The sequence below is a fragment of the Moschus berezovskii genome, chromosome 12 (genome assembly GCF_049115385.1).
Source record: "Moschus berezovskii isolate FMDL1 chromosome 12, NW_MosBer_1.0, whole genome shotgun sequence".
NCBI lineage: Eukaryota > Metazoa > Chordata > Mammalia > Artiodactyla > Moschidae > Moschus > Moschus berezovskii.
Window position 1 is genome coordinate 58,855,441 of NC_142471.1, and position 17,256 is coordinate 58,872,696.

The window sequence follows — 17,256 nt, forward strand, 5'->3', positions numbered from 1 at the left end:
ACTTCTGTAGAAATTTTATAAGATAAACAAAGTAAGATGTCAAAGTCAGTGAAAAATAAATTCTTGTATCATAGAGATCATTAATAGATCAGTAAAATGAACATTCAAGGAGGGGGGGAAAAAAAAGGCAAAGGGTATGAACAGACCGATCCAAAAAGGAAATATGAATAATTAATACACATGTGAAAGGAGGCTCAGTCTCACTAGTATTAAAGAAGTACAGATTAAAACAAGGAGTTAACATTTCCCTACCTAGTGGCAGAGAAAGGAGGCATGTGTATCTGTGGTCTTGTCTATGGAGTGTGAAAATTGGCACTTTTATTGAGTAGAGGGCTTGGAAATTGATACAGCTTTTCTGGAGAGCAAATTATTTGACATACATTCAAATTTTAAAATATCCATATACTTACTGACACAGTATTCCATTTCCAGGAATTTATTCTAAGGAAATAATATATATGTTGAAAGACATATGGAAAGAATGTTTACAATAGTGGATTTGAAAGCTATCTGAATAAACTGGTTGACTAAATTGTGGTAATCCATATTATAAATACCGTGCATCTATTAAGAGAAATATGACATGTATATAAATTTTCTAGGAGAAATACAATACATTATCAAATGAAAAATGCAAGTTACACCTTAGTAGGTAGAATATGACTCCAGTTTTTTTAAGTGTGGGGAAACCTTTTAGGCTTCTTTGAGCAGATACAGAGGTGTGGAAGGATGACCACCAGCCTGTCTGTGGTTTCCTCAGAAAAGTAGGATTGGGTGGATATTACTAATATGTTCTGTTTCTTTATATAACTCTATATTGTTTTATCACAGGAATCATACATTACTTGCACAATTTTAAGTGCCCCTTACCCTGTAACAAAACAAATCAGCGAAGGTTTAAATGTCCCTCACACCTGAACAAAACAAAACAAACCTCGAAATGTTTAAGGACCTTGTTCCTGGTAAATTGCCTGTGCCCATAAGCTGCAGTCCATGGGGTCACAAAGAGTCAGACACAACTGAGTGACTGAACTAAACTGAACTGATAAGCTGCACATGGCATAAATTATTCTTGCACATATTTTCTGCTGACACTCCAAGGGATCGCTAGACCTATTCTGCACTCTTACATAGTATTTATATTATCTCATTTATCAACCTTTGTCCCTGATAACTGCTTTCTTCTTTTATTTATATAATATATACACACAAACATTTCATCACCTCAGTCTTACTCTAAGGAGGCACCAGTGCCCATATGTCACAGTCCCACAACAAAACAAACTTATAATTGTGATTCCATTATCGATAAAATTATAGAAATAAAATGAGCCTGTTCGATGGGGGAGAGAAATTGAGAGAGATGATTTCTATTTTAGACCTTAGCTATATAGTAACTGTAACTTATTTGAGTAATATTTATGATTTAGAGAAAGCTTTCATGTGATTTTTTTTTTGAGCATCATTGCAATCACATAAAATATATACTAGAATTGCTGTGATGTAGTTTTCTGTTGCTGCTTAACAAATTATCACAAACCTAATGACTCAGAAGGGTACTTCTTTGGTGACTCAATGGTAAAGAGTCTGCCTGCCAATGCAGGAGACACAGATTCAATCCCTGGGTCAGAAAGATGCCCTGGAGAAGAAAGTGGCAACCCACTCCAGGATTCTTGCCTGGGAAATCCCATGGACAGAGGAGCCTGGTAGGCAACAGTCCAGTCCATGGGGTCGCAAAAGAGTTGGACATGACTTAGCGACCAAACAACAATAACAATGACTTAAAAACACCACCACGTATTAGCTCACAGCTCTTTTAAGTCAGATCTTGGTGAGTGTGGCTGAGTTTTTTACTCACGGTCTCACAACATGGAGGCTGGGCTGGACTCTGGGCAAGAATCCTCAGGTTGCTGGCAGAACTTATTATTTGCAGTTGTAAGACGGAGGTCCCATCTCCTCGCTGACTGTCACCCAGGGCTGCCCTCAGCTCCCCGAGGCTGCTCACGGGCTCACTGGCTGTCTCCCAGCCTTCTTTGTCAGGGCCGGCAGCAGGATCCCTTGTGTCAAATCCCCTTCATGCTTTCAGTGTCTCTGACATTGTCTTCTGCAACCAATGAGAGAAAACCCTCTGCTTGTAAAGGTCTCATGTTATAAGGTTTTGCCTTCCTGGATGAATCTCCCTGGATTAAGAAAAGACAGAGGAACCAGAGATCAAATTGCCAACATTTGTTGGAGAAGGAAATGGCAACCCACTCCATTGTTCTTGCCTGGAGAATCCCAGGGATGGGGGAGCCTGGTGAGCTGCCATCTATGGGGTCGCACAGAGTCGGACACGACTGAAGCGACTTAGCAGCAGCAGCAGCATTGGATCATAGAAAAAAGCAAAGGAATTCAAAAAAATCATCTACTCCTGCTTCATTGACTACACTAAAGCCTTTGACTGTGTGGATCACAACAAACTGGAAAAGTCTCAAAGAGATAGGAATACCAAACCACCTTACCTGTTTCCTGAGAAACCTGTATGTAGGACAAGAAGCAACAATTAGAACCAGACATGAAACAATGGACTGGTTCTAAATTGGGAAAGGAGTACATCAAGACTATATACTGTCACCCTGATAATTCAACTTATATGCAGAGTGCATCATGTGAAATGCCAGGCTGGATTAATCACAAGCTGGAATCAAGATTTTTGGGAAAAACGTCAACAACATCACATATGCAGATGATACCATTTTAAGGGCAGAGAGTGAAGAAAAACTAAAGAGCCTCTTGATGAAAGTGAAAGAGGAGAGTGAAAAACCTGGCTTAAAACTCAACATTCAAAACACTAAGATCATGTCATCTGGTCCCATCACCTCATGGCAAATAGAAGGGGAAAAAGTGAAAACAATGACAGATTTTATTTTCTTAGGCTCAAAAAATCACTGCAGTTGGTGGTTGCAGCCATGAAATTAAAAGACACTTGCTGTTTGGTAGAAATGCTATGAGAAACCTAGACAGTGTATTAAAAAGCAGAGATATCACTTTGCTAACAAAGGTCCGTATATTCAAAGCTATGGTTTTTCCAGTAGTCATCTATGAATGTGAGAGTTGGACCCTAAAGAAGGCTGAGCGCTGAAGAATTGATGCTTTTGAACTGTGGTGCTGGAAAAAACTCTTGAGCATCTCTTGGATAGCAGGGAGATCAAACCAGTCCATCCTAAAGGAAATCAGCTCTGAGTATTCACTGAAGGACTATTGCTGAACCTGAAGCTCCAATTCTTTGGCCACCTGAGGGGCAACAGAGGATCAGATGCTTGGATGGCATCACTGACTCAATGGACATAAGTTTGAGCAAACTCCAGGAGATAGTGAAGGACAGGAAAGCCTGGTGTGCTGTACTTCTTGGGATCACAGAGTCAAACATGACTTAGTGACTGAACAACAACACAATTAGTCATCTTAATTAGATCTGCACAATCCCTTTGGTCATGTAATGTGATCCACCAGGTGGCTAAGAATCCTGAGGCCCTCTTATATCTCTGCTTATAACACATATTTAATAAGTAAAAAAACTGGAACTCAGACAGGGTTAAGTGACTTGGTCATGGTCATGCTGCTAAGTAACAGAACTGCAATTCAATCCCACATTTTCTGACAACAAAACTCTTGTTCTGACAGATAGAGGAAACTCCTGATTGACTTGTTTCTCTTGTCTGATTAATCATACGACATTAATCACACAACTCTAATTACATCATCCATAATACTCCCTAAAGCTTCCAAAATTAAATACAAATTTTTTACCTTGACACGCAAGGATGTTCATAATATGACAGCTTTTCAACTTGATCTCCCACCTTTCTCCTCCATACAACTTACATTTCAACTATTCTCCTGCATCCCTCATACCTGCTCACTGCAGAGTTTTTGCAGTTTGTTCCCACTGCCTTGGAATGCAGTCTTCCCTCTTATCTAGCTGTCAGATCCTGTCTGTTCTTCAGTGCTACCTTTTTACTGAACCCTTGCTGATTCTCCCTAACTGTTGTAATTCTTCCCTTCTTACAATATAGGTGTTTCTTTTTTTCTCACCTATTTTAGTCTCAGTCTTGTGTAGTATCATTTGTGTACTTTAATCTCCTAACTGTATGTTTCATGAGGGAATAAATACCTTTGTAACCCCTGCAGAGCCTAAGGGCAGTTCCCTTATCCATCAGGGGGTCATCAGTTCAGTTCAGTCGCTCAGTCGTGTCCGACTCTTTGCGACCCCATGAATCACAGCACGCCAGGCCTCCCTATCCATCACCAACTCCCGGAGTTCACTCAAACTCATGTCCATCGAGTTGGTGATGCCATCCAGCCATCTCATTCTCTGTCATCCCCTTCTTCTCCTGCCCCAAATCCCTCCCAGCATCAGTCTTTTCCATTGAGTCAGCTTGTCGCATGAGGTGGCCAAAGTATTGGAGTTTCACCTTTAGCATCAGTCCTTCCAATGAACACCCAGGATTGATCTCCTTTAGAATAGACTGGTTGGATCTCCTTGCAGTCCAAGGGACTCTCAAGAGTCTTCTCCATCACCACAGTTCAAGCATCAATTCTTCGGCGATCAGCTTTCTTCACAGTCCAACTCTCACATCCGTACATGACCACGGGAAAAACCATAGCCTTGACTAGACGGACCTTGGTTGGCAAAGTAATGTCTCTGCTTTTTAATATACTATCAAGGTTGGTCATAACTTTCCTTCCAAGGAGTAAGCGTCTTTTAATTTCAAGGCTGCAATCAGCATCCGCAGTGATTTTGGAGCCCCAAAAAATAAAGTCTGACACTGTTTCCACTGTTTCCCCATCTATTTCCCATGAAGTGATGGGACCAGATGCCATGATCTTTGTTTTCTGAATGTTGAGCTTCAAGCCAACCTTTTCACTCTCCTCTTTCACTTTCATCAAGAGGCTTTTGAGTTCCTCTTCAATTTCTGCCATAAGGGTGGTGTCATCTGCATATCTGAGGTTATTGATATTTCTCCCGGCAATCTTGATTCCAGCTTGTGCTTCTTCAGCCCAGCATTCCCCATGATGTACTCTGCATATAAGTTAAATAAACAGGGTGACAGTATACAACCTTGACGTACTCCTTTTCCTATTTGGAACCAGTCTGTTGTTCCATGTCCAGTTCTAACTGTTGCTTCCTGACCTGCATACAGGTTTCTCAAGAGGCAGGTCAGGTGGTCTGGTATTCCGATCTCTTTCAGAATTTTCCACAGTTTATTGTGATCCATACAGTCAAAGGCTTTGGCGTAGTCAATGAAGCAGAAATAGATGTTTTTCTGGAACTCTCTTGCTTTCTCCATGATCCAGTGAATGTTGGCAATTTGATCTCTGGTGCCTCTGCCTTTTCTAAAGCCAGCTTGAACATCTGGAAGTTCACAGTTCACATATTACTAAAGCCTGGCTTGGAGAATTTTGAGCATGACTTTACTAGCGTGTGAGATGAGTGCAATTGTGCAGTAGTTTGAGCATTCTTTGGCATTGCCTTTCTTTGGGATTGGGATGAAGACTGACCTTTTCCAGTCCTGTGGCCACTGCTGAGTTTTCCAAATTTGCTGGCATATTGAGTGCAGCACTTTCACAGCATCATCTTTCAGGATTTGAAATAGCTCAGCTGGAATTCCATCACCTCCACTAGCTTTGTTCGTAGTGATGCTTTGTAACGCCCACTTGACTTCACATTCCAAGATGTCTGGCTCTAGGTGAGTGATCATGCCGTCATGATTATCTTGGTCGTGAAGATCTTTTTTGTATAGTTCTTCTGTGTATTCTTGCCACCTCTTCTTAATATCTTCTGCTTCTGTTAGGTTTCTTTGCATGAAATGTTCCCTTGATATCTCTTGTTTTCTTTAAGAGATCTCTTGTTTTTCCTATTCTGTTGTTTTCCTCTATTTCTTTGCATTGATTGCTGAGGAAGGCTTTCTTATCTGTCCTTGCTATTCTTTGGAACTCTGCATTCAGACGCTTCTATCTTTCCTTTTCTCCTTTGCTTTTTGTTTCTCTTCTTTTCACAGCTATTTGTAAGGCCTCCTCAGACAGCCATTTTGCTTTTTTGCATTTCTTTTCCATGGGGATGGTCTTGGTCCCTGTCTCCTGTACAATGTCACAAACCTCCGTCCAGAGTTCATCAGGCACTCTTATCTATCAGATCTAGTCCTTTAAATCTATTTCTCACTTCCACTGTATAATCATAAGGGATTTGATTTAGGTCATATCTGAATGGTCCAGTGGTTTTCCCTACTTTCTTCAATTGAAGTCTGAATTTGGCAATAAGGAGTTCATGATCTGAGCCACAGTCAGCTCCTGGTCTTGTTTTTGCTAACTGTATAGAGCTTCTCCATCTTTGGCTGCAAAGAATATAATCAATCTGATTTTGGTGTTGACCATCTGGTGATGTCCATGTGTAGAGTCTTCTCTTGTGTTGTTGAAAGAGGGTGTTTGCTATGACCAGTGCGTTCTCTTGGCAAAACTGTATTAGCCTTTGCCCTGCTTCATTCCGTGCTCCAAGGCCAAATTTGCCCGTTATTCCAGGTGTTTCTTGACTTCCTACAAGCACGTATTTATCGCATGGAGTGAAACAAGAGACAGCTTGGGATGGGAAAGTGGATGCATTCAAGCAGTAACAACAGGAGTGACACCAGCAACTTTACTGAGTGCCTCATGCATGTTGGACACAGTTCTCAGCACTGAACATCCACAGACACATGTAGTTCCTGCAGCAGCCTCTTATGTATCGGTCAGTCAGTCATGTCTGACTCTTTGCGACCCCATGGACTGTAGCCCACCGGGCTCTTCTGTCCTTGGAATTCTCTAGGCAGGAATACTGGAGTGGGTAGACATTCCCTTATCCAGGGGATCTTCCCGACCCAGGGATCAAACCCAGGCCTCCTGCACTGTAAGCAGGTTCTTTACCGTCTGAGCCTCCAGCCTAAGATAGGAAGGATTTTCCCAGGCCAAAGGTAGGGAAACCTAAACCAAGAGGGGAACACATGTACACCCGGGGCGGATTCGTGTCAATGTATGGCAAAACCACCCAATATATTAATGTAAATTAATTTGCCTCCAATCAAAAAAATAAAAATAAAAAAATAAACCACAGGGAGTTGTAAGTACCTTGCCCTGCATGAATTTTTATAACTAATGAAAGAGACAGAAAAGGAAAAGCTAGTTTAAAAGGAGAGTTGGTAAAAGGAAATAAGCCCTGAAGGAAGTCAAAGAACCAGGTTGTGCCCTGCCTTGAAAATTCAAGGGAAAAGAGAATTTAAAGAAGAGGATTTCGTCAGTGGTGCCACTGTTGAGAGAGCACAAGATGAGTGAGTGCTGAGGCAGAGCTAAGGATTTGTTGGTCAGTGTGCTTGTTGGTGACTCTGAGAACCATTTCAGTAGGATAGTTAGCAGGAGAATTCAGGTTGTAAAAAGTTAAGGTGTAGGTTAACAGTAAGGATCTAGGGGCAGTGTAGACAGCCTTTAGAGTAGCTTGAACTGAAATGAAGAAAGAACAGTGGAATCTTGCAGGATAGTGTGATCAAGCAAAAAGATGTGATGCAGGGAGAGGTTAAAGTTTCAGTAGAAATAGAAGCTAATAAAATGCACAGAGAACAGAGCAGTGGTAAAAGGATAGGATCAAGGGAGAGGCAGGCAGAGGCTTCAGGGGTTGGCTCCAGCAAAGAGAGAAGGGCACTTCTTGCTCAGACTGTGGACTTGAAGGAAGACAGGAGGTAGAAGAAGGAGGTAGGAAACTCACTCTTTCTTGCCCTGAATTCAGTCATCCTTCTAGGGCTGCTGTAACAGAGCACCACAAACATGGTGGCTTACAACAACAGAAATTTGTTCTCTCCTGGTTCTGGGGGCTAGGGGTCTAAAACCCAAGTGTTGGCTGCACTGGTTCATTTTGAAGGTTCTGAGGAAGAACTATCCCATGCCTCTCTCCGACCTTCTGCCAGTTGTCAGCAATTCTTGATATGCCTTGACTTGTAGATGTCTTACTCTAACCTCTGCCTCTGTCTTCACATGGCCTTCTCCCCTGTGTATCTTTCTGTGCCCGGGTTTCTCTCTTCTTGCAAAGGCATCAGTCACTGGATTAGGGCCTACCCCAATCCAATATGACCTCATCTTAATTGGATTATGTCTGCGAAGACCTTATTTTCAAACAAAGTCACGTTAACAGCTCCTGGGGGTTAGGACTTCACCATATCTTTTTGGCAGACACAGTTCAGCCCACAGCAGAGGGTTAGGAACCTTATAAACACTGAATTACCTGCTAAAGAGAATGACAGGGAGTCAAAAAGAAGCAACGCATAGCCATAACCTTTGGACAGTTTGTTCAAATTCCTTTGCTTTTGATTCCCCCTGATTTCCTCTATTCCATTCTTTCTATGCCACTACTATCTTGACCTCTGAACCCAGCTTAACCACCTTGGTGCCCACACCTGCCTGCCGCCTCCCTGGGTGCATGTATTGATTCGGAATGTGCTCCACATATCTGGGCTCCCACCACTTGGCCGTCTCATCTGTTCCATTCTTGTGGAATCTGCACTCAGCCGCACCCTGATCTTGGAGTGTATATATCTTTGTGTATATATCACCCTATGGGAATAGGGCTCTTAGCAGACTTCCTTTGCTGTGTTGGAACTGCTAGCGCTGACTTCTCGTAACAGTTCTGTCTGGGTGCCGCTTGAATTCAGGCGTGATGTGGAGTTCATATGTCAGGGCTGCTGCAAAAGAACTCTTTTATTGAGTGGGAAGTTAGACCAAGTCTTCCAAATGTAAGCATGTTTATAATTCCTTGATCTTTAGCAAAGCCTCTCTTGCCAATAAGATTGTTTCCTCAAAGATGCCTCTTTCTTGGCAGTTATTCCAGTTTTCCTCCCTCTCGCGGGACCCATGCTGGGTATTCTCTTAACAGCTTGTCTCCCCGTCTGATCTTCAAGTGGTATTAGAGAAGCTGCAAAAGCCCAGCGTGGGTTTACCTAACAGCCCAGGGATGCCTCGCTTCCCTGCGGATCACATGACTAGGTATGCCTTTCGAGTTGGCTGTCCTTTTAAAGATCAGAGCAGTGTGGGAGTTTTACCTACTATAACAGCTGCCGGGGATGATACATCTTCAGAGAAACAACATAAATGGCAAGTAATGGGGAACAGGGTGAGCCCTACCTCCTCTCTTACTCTTTCGTACCTTCTTTTCTACAGTGATTATGCTCCTGTCAGATTATTTAAGACATTTTTAAACAGCACAGACCATCTCGGAAAAAAGGAAAGTAATTCCTCTCCATGTCTTTTCAAATGTCTTTGCACTCTCAGTTATTTCAGGAAAAGTTGACATGAACTCTGACAGCGCCCAGGGGCACCGGTCCTCTCCCTGCTCAGTCCATTTTCTGAGTTGACTCTAGACGAGCCATGAGGTGCCATAGTGAACTGTGTGGTTTTTACCTGGAGAAGTGTGTCCCATGCTCCGTGCTATTCCAAGAGCCCAGGGAAGAAGAGAGTGGTCTTAGCTCAGATGGTGCTGGATCTGTGAGTGGTGGGGTGCTGTGAGGTGTTCGCCGGTGAAGTGCCACAGAGTTTTCACAGCTTCTCTAGGAGCAGCTTTAGAGGCCGACAGGGAAACACACTGTGAGAAGAAACCCAGCACAGGACTTGGCATCTGGGAAGAGAAAAGGGCTCATAATAGCTGCTGTAGGATTTCTGCCTTAAAAAAAGTATCTCCAAGGAGTTCCCTGGTGGCTCAGATGGCAAAGCGTCTGCCTACAATGCAGGAAACCCAGGCTTGATTCCTGGGTCAGGAGGAGCCCCTGGAGAAGGAAATGGCAGCCCACTCCTGTACTCTTGCCTGGAAAATCCTTTGGACGGAGGAGCCTGGTATGCTACAGTCCATGGGGTCGCAAAGAGTTGGACATGTCTGAATGACTTCACTTTCACTTTCAAGGCCTCAGATGACCCCATCTCCAGGATTCCTGGGAGAATGAATTGATTTGGGGCTAAATCTCCAAGATCCTTTTCTAGGTCAGAGTGACTCACCTTGGACTTACTTTTTCTTAACCATGCCTGTGGGAGCGATTTATCTGTCAAGAACTTAGAGTACCTTGCTGCATTGAATTGTTGATTCATCTGTCTCTTGACCAGTCTATAAACTCTTTAAGCTTTTTTTGTGGGGAGAGGGAAAAGGCTCATCTAACTTTTAAAAATTATAGTTAATTTTTTGAATGGCTAGCACACTTATGTGTTTCAAAAATCAAAATTATAAAAATAGGTATGTTTTAGATGTCTCACTTTCACACTGCTGTCTTTTGTATTCTTTCCTGTGTTTTTATGCAAATGAAAGCAAATATAAATGTACATGCTGATTTTCCACTTTATCTTAAAAAGTAACTGCCTACATATTACCTAGCACTTGTTATTTTTGTTGTTGTTAATGTATCATGGATATCTTTCTGTAGCAGTGCATAAAGAACTTCCTTACTCTTTTTTTTATAGCCCTTTATATTGGACCTACCAAGATATTAAAATCAATAAATTGCTTATTTTATCTTTTGCATTATGTACAGTGCCACAGTGAATGGCTCCACAATGAATGGCTCCAAATGTGCTCTAAATGTGTGTCATTTGTTCCCATGTGGCTTATCTGTAGGATATTCTTAGAAGTGGAATTGTTGGGTTCAGGAGTAAACTCATTTACAATCTCTGTATATCCCCAGGATCCAGTGTCCATGGTACTCAGAGTCTTTACTCAACAAATAATTTGAGGAAATATGTGGGAAGAACTTTTTCTGGGTTTCTGGCCAATTCATCCTGTAATCTGTCTCAGAGCTACAGTTCTCTAATGTATGTCCAGGGTAAGACATCTATTCCATTAGAAGTAACCTTATATAAAAAAGGGCTTTTGAATATTTTATAAGCAGCCTGGGTGGCTCAAATGATAAAGCGTCTGCCTACAATGTGGGAGACCCGGGTTTGATCCCTGAGTTGGGAAGATCCCCTGGAGAAGGAAATGGCAACCCACTCCAGTACTCTTACCTGGGAAATCCCGTGGACGGAGTAGCGTGGTAGGCTACAGTTCATGGGGTCGCAGAGTCGGATACGACTGAGCGACCTCGCTTTTGAATATTTTTATGACTAGACACAGAAAAGAACATTTTATGTATGCTTCTACTGAAGCTTTACAAACACACTATTGAACTTAGTAAGAAAGTACATCTCCAAACACCAGTGAATATGTCACTTTTATTTGGCTCTGATGACTCTGAGTCAGAGTGGGTTCTTTTTCCCTTCTTTCTTTTCTCTCTCCTGCCTTCAGTTTTATTTTCTGCCAAATGTTCAGAAAAGTCATCCTATAGACAGAGATGTAAACACCACCTGTTATGACTAATTCACTCTGGTCTCTCCGTTTCCACGGCTTGCCATTACTGAAGTAGTCAGAAGCAGTGCAGAGTACTCAACCGGTAGAGGGAGCCTTCAAATTGTAACTCACTTGTTAGCTGCCCAGCACTCGCAGGTTGTCATTTAGGATATTAAGTATGAACTGAGTCTTCTTGGAGTTTGTTATTGCTGTGCTTGGCCGTTCAGTCATGTCCAACTCTTTGCGACGCCATGGACCATAGCCTGCCAGACTCCTCTGTGCGTGAGGATTCTCAAAGCAAGAATACTAGAGTGGATTTCCATGCTCTTCTCCAGGGGATCTTCCCAACTCAGGAATCGAACCAGGATTCTTTACCAGATGAGCTCCCAGGGAATATCTTGTCATTGGGACCTTAGACATTAAACCTAGACCTGATGGCCCTTCATTTGCTCATCTATAGACTGAGGAAATGGGGCAGTATGAGTTGTAAAATATCTTCTACACCTGAGTTTTTTTTATTTAAAGGGTTAATTTTTCAAGATACTGATCTTGTTTGATCCTTGTTGAGTTTTGTTTTTGACATTTCATAGTTTACTAGCTCCTACTTTCATGTAAATTTAGGCTTCATTTTTGCCAGTTGTCTTTATACATGATAGATTGGCTTTATTCTGTAATCTAGTCATATAGCATCACTTCTGCCACATTTTTCATCATCAGGGAGCCCCTAAGTCTGGCCTATATTCAAAGGGAGAATTAGACTCCATCTTTTGATAGGAGGAATAGCAAAGAATTTTTGGACCTATCTTAGAACTACCACATGGTGTGAAAGTAAGGTGTATATCCAGAGGGGGAATAAAAAGTCTTTCGAGGCTTATTTCAGAACTTTTTCCTTTACCCTGTTGTAATACAGAAACTTATAACTAAAATCAGGTGTTTAGATGACATATGAATGTTAAATTTCCAAGCTCCTTCAATTTTTCTTTCATAGGTCATTACATTATGTTCTATAATAGAGAATTTTTACCTTTTCAGTTGGTTTCTAAGTCCTGTCCATTTTGTTCTTAAAAGTTTTAGAATTGGGAATTAAAAATTATTGAACCAGTGCTTTTCAAACCTTTTTTTTTTTAATTTTCAGAGCAAGCACCTTTTGAAAAACAATCTTTCTTAGAGCATTAGTGTATTAAGCAGAGAAAAGCTTAGTTTCCCTGAGTGGACACAGCACCATTCCCCTGAGGTGGCCCTTGAAGTTCTTCTTAGGAGCCTTGGGAATGATCAGCTTAAGCCATCTCTTTCATTTTTTAAGGTTACAGCCAAGGCCCAAGGAGTTTCAATGATTTGTCTAAGGTTATGAAAGTTAGTAACCCAGCCAGCAACAAGACCTAGGCTCTTGTTTCCAAGACTGGTGCTTTTTCCATTACTTATTACTTATTTAATTACAAATTATTTGGGATAATTTAGGGTATAGCGTTTTGCATCAGTGTGTCACCAGCAGCAAGCCTTTACATCATCGTTTGCTTTCCTGCAACAGGGGGATAAGGATCGGAGACCCAGTTCTCTTGTTGAATGCCTAACCTTCATAGAGACTCCTGTTGCTTTTGATGCTGCTCTTGTTACCTGTGCTGACTGACTAGAAGCTACCTTCAGTCTCTTATCCATGTGGCTAGTTTACAATGTCAGTCACCATCTCGGTGATGCGGTTGTGGAAAGCTGCGTATTACTTGTCTCCAACCAGAGTCAGCCTAAGATAGCTTCTTGAAAACAGTGAGCTGATAAATTTTGGCTAATAATCTCACACCTTTATATGTGGTTATATTATGATCCTCACATTTTAAAAAATACACTACCAACCCCCACCATAACCCTTACTCTTCTCACATGGCATCAAGTATTTTCCTTAATGTTTCTAAGCAACCAACTAAAATTGGCAACAGTATATTAACAGAAAGGGAAAATGATTACTGCTTATCAATTTAGCACAGAGTGTTCCCAAGTATTGGCTGAATGAAACCTAAATGACAGGTTCACTGATAAGCGTATATTGTGACTTTTTTCTGTGTATTATGATATTCTATATTGCAGAGAGAGCTGTATACGATAGAACAAGATTTGCTGTTCTATTTATAATATCAGTTTGAGATTTAATTAATCCTTCATCACCACCGTTACTGATTTTCTCTTTTGAATTAGGTTTTAATAACCATCTGCGAGAACAGGCTGAAAGCCTGTCTCTGGAAACAATGCCTTGATATTCAGGGACAGGAGAGCAGCTGTGAGCTGTTATTCTTCCTTTCTTAATAACTGAATGTCACATCCTGTAGTTTGGCTTTCATTCACTAATGTGAGCAAAGAACTCTGCCTTTCTTTGTGACTGAAGTCCCATTAACATAGTACGTTAGCATTCTGCACTACTCTTCAGCCCAAGTTACCTTCCAAACTAAAAATAAATTCCATCTGGGCCTCTGGTTCTAACCTCATCCTCTAATGCTCTCGGCTTTGGCATTACGATTTCTCTTATGTAAGAATCTCCCCACTCTCAATCTTTGCCAAAATCCAGTTCTCTTACTAACTAAAATTTCTCTCTTCCACCTCAGCGTGATATTAATAAAAATGAGTGGGTATAAAAATGTGTATATATGCTCTGTGAGTGAATAAGTTAATTTATATGTGAATGAGCCTGTTTGTATCTAATAGTGGGTGTTTATAGCCAGGTTGAGAAAGGTGTGTGGGAAGGAATAGGAAAGGGTAAGCCTGGTGAAGAGGAAGAGAAACTGTAGAGGAACCTCAAAAAGTAATAATAAAACAAGAATGGTGTTGGAGAGAGGTTCTTTTCTGCAGCTTTCTTTCCCTTTAATAACGATTGCCAGACATAACACATAACAAATCATTTACAGAGCTATCTAATTTTACTAACTGATGAACTTCTGTCTGATTTGTGCTTAAAGTACAAATTGCTAGAAATTAGATATTTCCATATTTAATAGAGGGCATAAAATTAAATTGTAGAATCGAATTAAAGAAGGTTATCATCTGTTTTGTTCAGTGTATTTTCACTGTCTTTGTTCTCTCTAAATCACTGAACTGTGTTCCTCAGTGTGATCCTCAGACTTGCATGTTAGAAATGCAGATTCTTGGTCCCTACCCCAGACCTACTGAATCACAACCTTTGAGGGGACCCAGTAATTTTTGTTTTAGTTCAACAGGGTCTTCAGGTGATTCTGATGTACAGTAAAGTTCAAAAATTATTGCTCTTGAGTATAAGAAATAAGCAGTTCTGTGCTGTCTTCTAATGTGAAAAGTTTATTTTAAAAGAGACTCTAAATTTGAAGTCAGTGAGAGATCCAAAGATAATGCTTTATTAGGAGAGTGAATAAGGAAGGAAGGAAGAACCTTATAGCTATGTTACTGCTATGATGACTGTGTTCTCTTAGTTGAAGTATATTCTGATTACATTACAGTAATGGAATTACATTTCATTATTGTGGAATTTAGAATCTACAGAATATTAATCTATTGGTTTGTAAGTATTAATGCTTGACAAAATATAGTAACCAAAGTAAAATGCTTAGTAGATGGACTCAGCAGCAGAATGGAAAGGACAGGAATTAATGAGCTGGAATATAGAACAGTGGAAATTACCCAATCTGAACAATAAAGAGAAAATAGATTGGATAGAAAAAAATAAATTGTCTCAGAGACCTGTGGGACTGTAACAAAAGATAGTACGTTCTTGTCATTGGAGTCTTAGAAGGAGAGGAAGAAGAGGGTAGGCTGAAAAAGTATTCAAAAAATAGTTGAAAACTTCCCACACTTGGCAGAAGACATGAACCTCTAGGTTCAAGAAGCTGAGCAAATCCCATACAGGGTAAGCCCAAAGAGATCCTCATCAAGTCATAGCATAATTAGACTTCTAAAAACTAAAGACAACAGCAACAAAATATTGAAAAGTAGCCATAGAAACATGATACCTTTACTGATAAGAGGAAATCTTTCAAATAACAACTTCTTATCAGTAACCATGGAGGCCAGAAGGAAGTGGTTGAAAGAACTGCCAACCCAGAATCATATATCCTATTGTCAGGAATGGAAAGGATATCAGGACATTCCCAGATGAAGGAAAACAAACAGAAGTGTGTTGCCAGTAGATGGTCTAAAAGAATGTATTAAGAGGTTCCCTGAACAGAAGGGAAACAATGAAAGAAGCTATGTTGAATTCAGGAAAGAACATGATAAGCAAAAAATACAATAGACTTTCTGTTTGGATTATTTTTCTTTTCTTTTTTTTCTCAGTGATTTTTAGGAAGTATCTCTAGGTGCTCATCTTTTGTTGTATGTATTTCAGATTTTCCCTCCAATTTGTAACTTACATTTTTAAAATTCACGGTACCTTTGGTGATCAGAAGTTTTTAATTTTAACATAGTCAAAAGTATCAATTTGTTTATAGTTGTACTTTTTGGTTACACCTATAAAAAAAGAAACTTCTTTGTCCCAAAAGCAGAAGGATTCTCCTATTCCTAATTTATAAAGTATGTGATAGGGATTCAACTTCATATTTTTCCCATGTGCTTAACCATATTTTCAAATTCTTTGTTTTTTCCAATTATCTGCCATAGATTTCATATATTGAACTTTTATGTATGGATGGACATCATTCTGGGTTCTCTATTCCATTGGTTAACTTATCTAACCCTATGTTAGTAAAACACTGTCTTGGTTACTGTAATCTCAAAAAAAAATTTTGAGGGTAGAACAAGGTCCCCTCTTCTTACTCCTGTTTCTTTAGAAATGTTGTAGCTATTCTTGTGCATGTTTTCTTCCATATGACTTTTAGAATATGTTCACCAAGTCCAAAATATTGCTGGGATTTTTTAAAAAATTATTTATTTATTTATGGCTGTGCTGGGTCTTTGTTGCTGTGCAGGCTGTCTCTAGCTACAGCGAGGAGGGGCTACTCTCTAGTTCCAGTTCATGAGCTGCTTCTCATTGTGGTGGCTTCCCTTGTTTTGGAGCACAGGCTCTGGGGCACGTGGCCTTCAGTAGTTATAGTTCCCTGGCTCTAAAGCACAGGCTCAATAGCTGTGGTGCCCAGTATATTGCTCCATGGCAAATGGGCTCGTCCTGAACCAGGGACTGAACCTATGTCTTCCTCCCTGGCAGGTGGATTCATGTCTGAATCACCAGGGAAGCTTGGGATTTTATTGAACTGTTTTGAATCTGATGACCAGTTAGGGGAAATTGTCTCCTTTATGATCATAAGCCACAAATATGGTATCGCTTTCTATTTATTTAGATCTTTTTTTCATCTGTAAACAAACTTTTAGTATTTTCTCTACGGAGATTTTACAATTTATTATTATTTTTTTAATAGTTTTACAAATTTTAAAAACTGTATTTTGTAGTTTGTTGCTGGTGTTTATCGGAGAAGGCAATGGCACCCCACTCTAGTACTCTTGCCTGGAAAATCCCATGGATGGAGGAGCCTGGTAGGTTGCAGTCCCTGGGGTCACTAAGAGTCGCACGTGATTGAGTGACTTCATTTTCACTTTTCCCTTTCATGCATTGGGGAAGGAAATGGCAACCCACTCCAGTGTTCTTGCCTGGAGAATCCCAGGGATGGGGAAGCCTGGTGGGCTGCCGTCTATGGGGTCGCATAGAGTAGCAGCAGCAGCTGGTGCTTATAAATGCAGTTGACTGTTATATATTGGTTTTTTAAAAATCCATGCACCTTACTAAACTTTAGTTTTTCTATTTTGGATTATTGGCGATATTTGGAGATTGTTTTGGATTTGTCTGTGTTTTTGTCTGTGTTTATAATTAAATCATTTGAAAATGATGCTGTTTATTCTTCCTTTCTAATCCTGAGTCTTTAATAAAATTTTATAATAAATAGACAAAG

General features: G+C 40.5%; 1 protein-coding gene across 2 annotated transcripts in view; it reads left to right on the plus strand.

Moving 5' to 3' along the window:
* The window catches only part of HECTD2 (HECT domain E3 ubiquitin protein ligase 2), a 75,148-nt gene that overhangs the window by 20,665 nt on the left and 37,227 nt on the right, over positions 1-17,256 (plus strand). The window contains exon 3 of one of the 2 annotated variants that reach the window (XM_055425094.2): positions 16,760-16,843. The exons of the other annotated variant lie outside the window; for it this stretch is intronic. Within the exon in view, the coding sequence (XP_055281069.1) occupies positions 16,760-16,843 (84 nt within the window). The remainder of the gene's footprint in view (positions 1-16,759; positions 16,844-17,256) is intronic. 2 annotated transcript variants of the gene reach the window in all.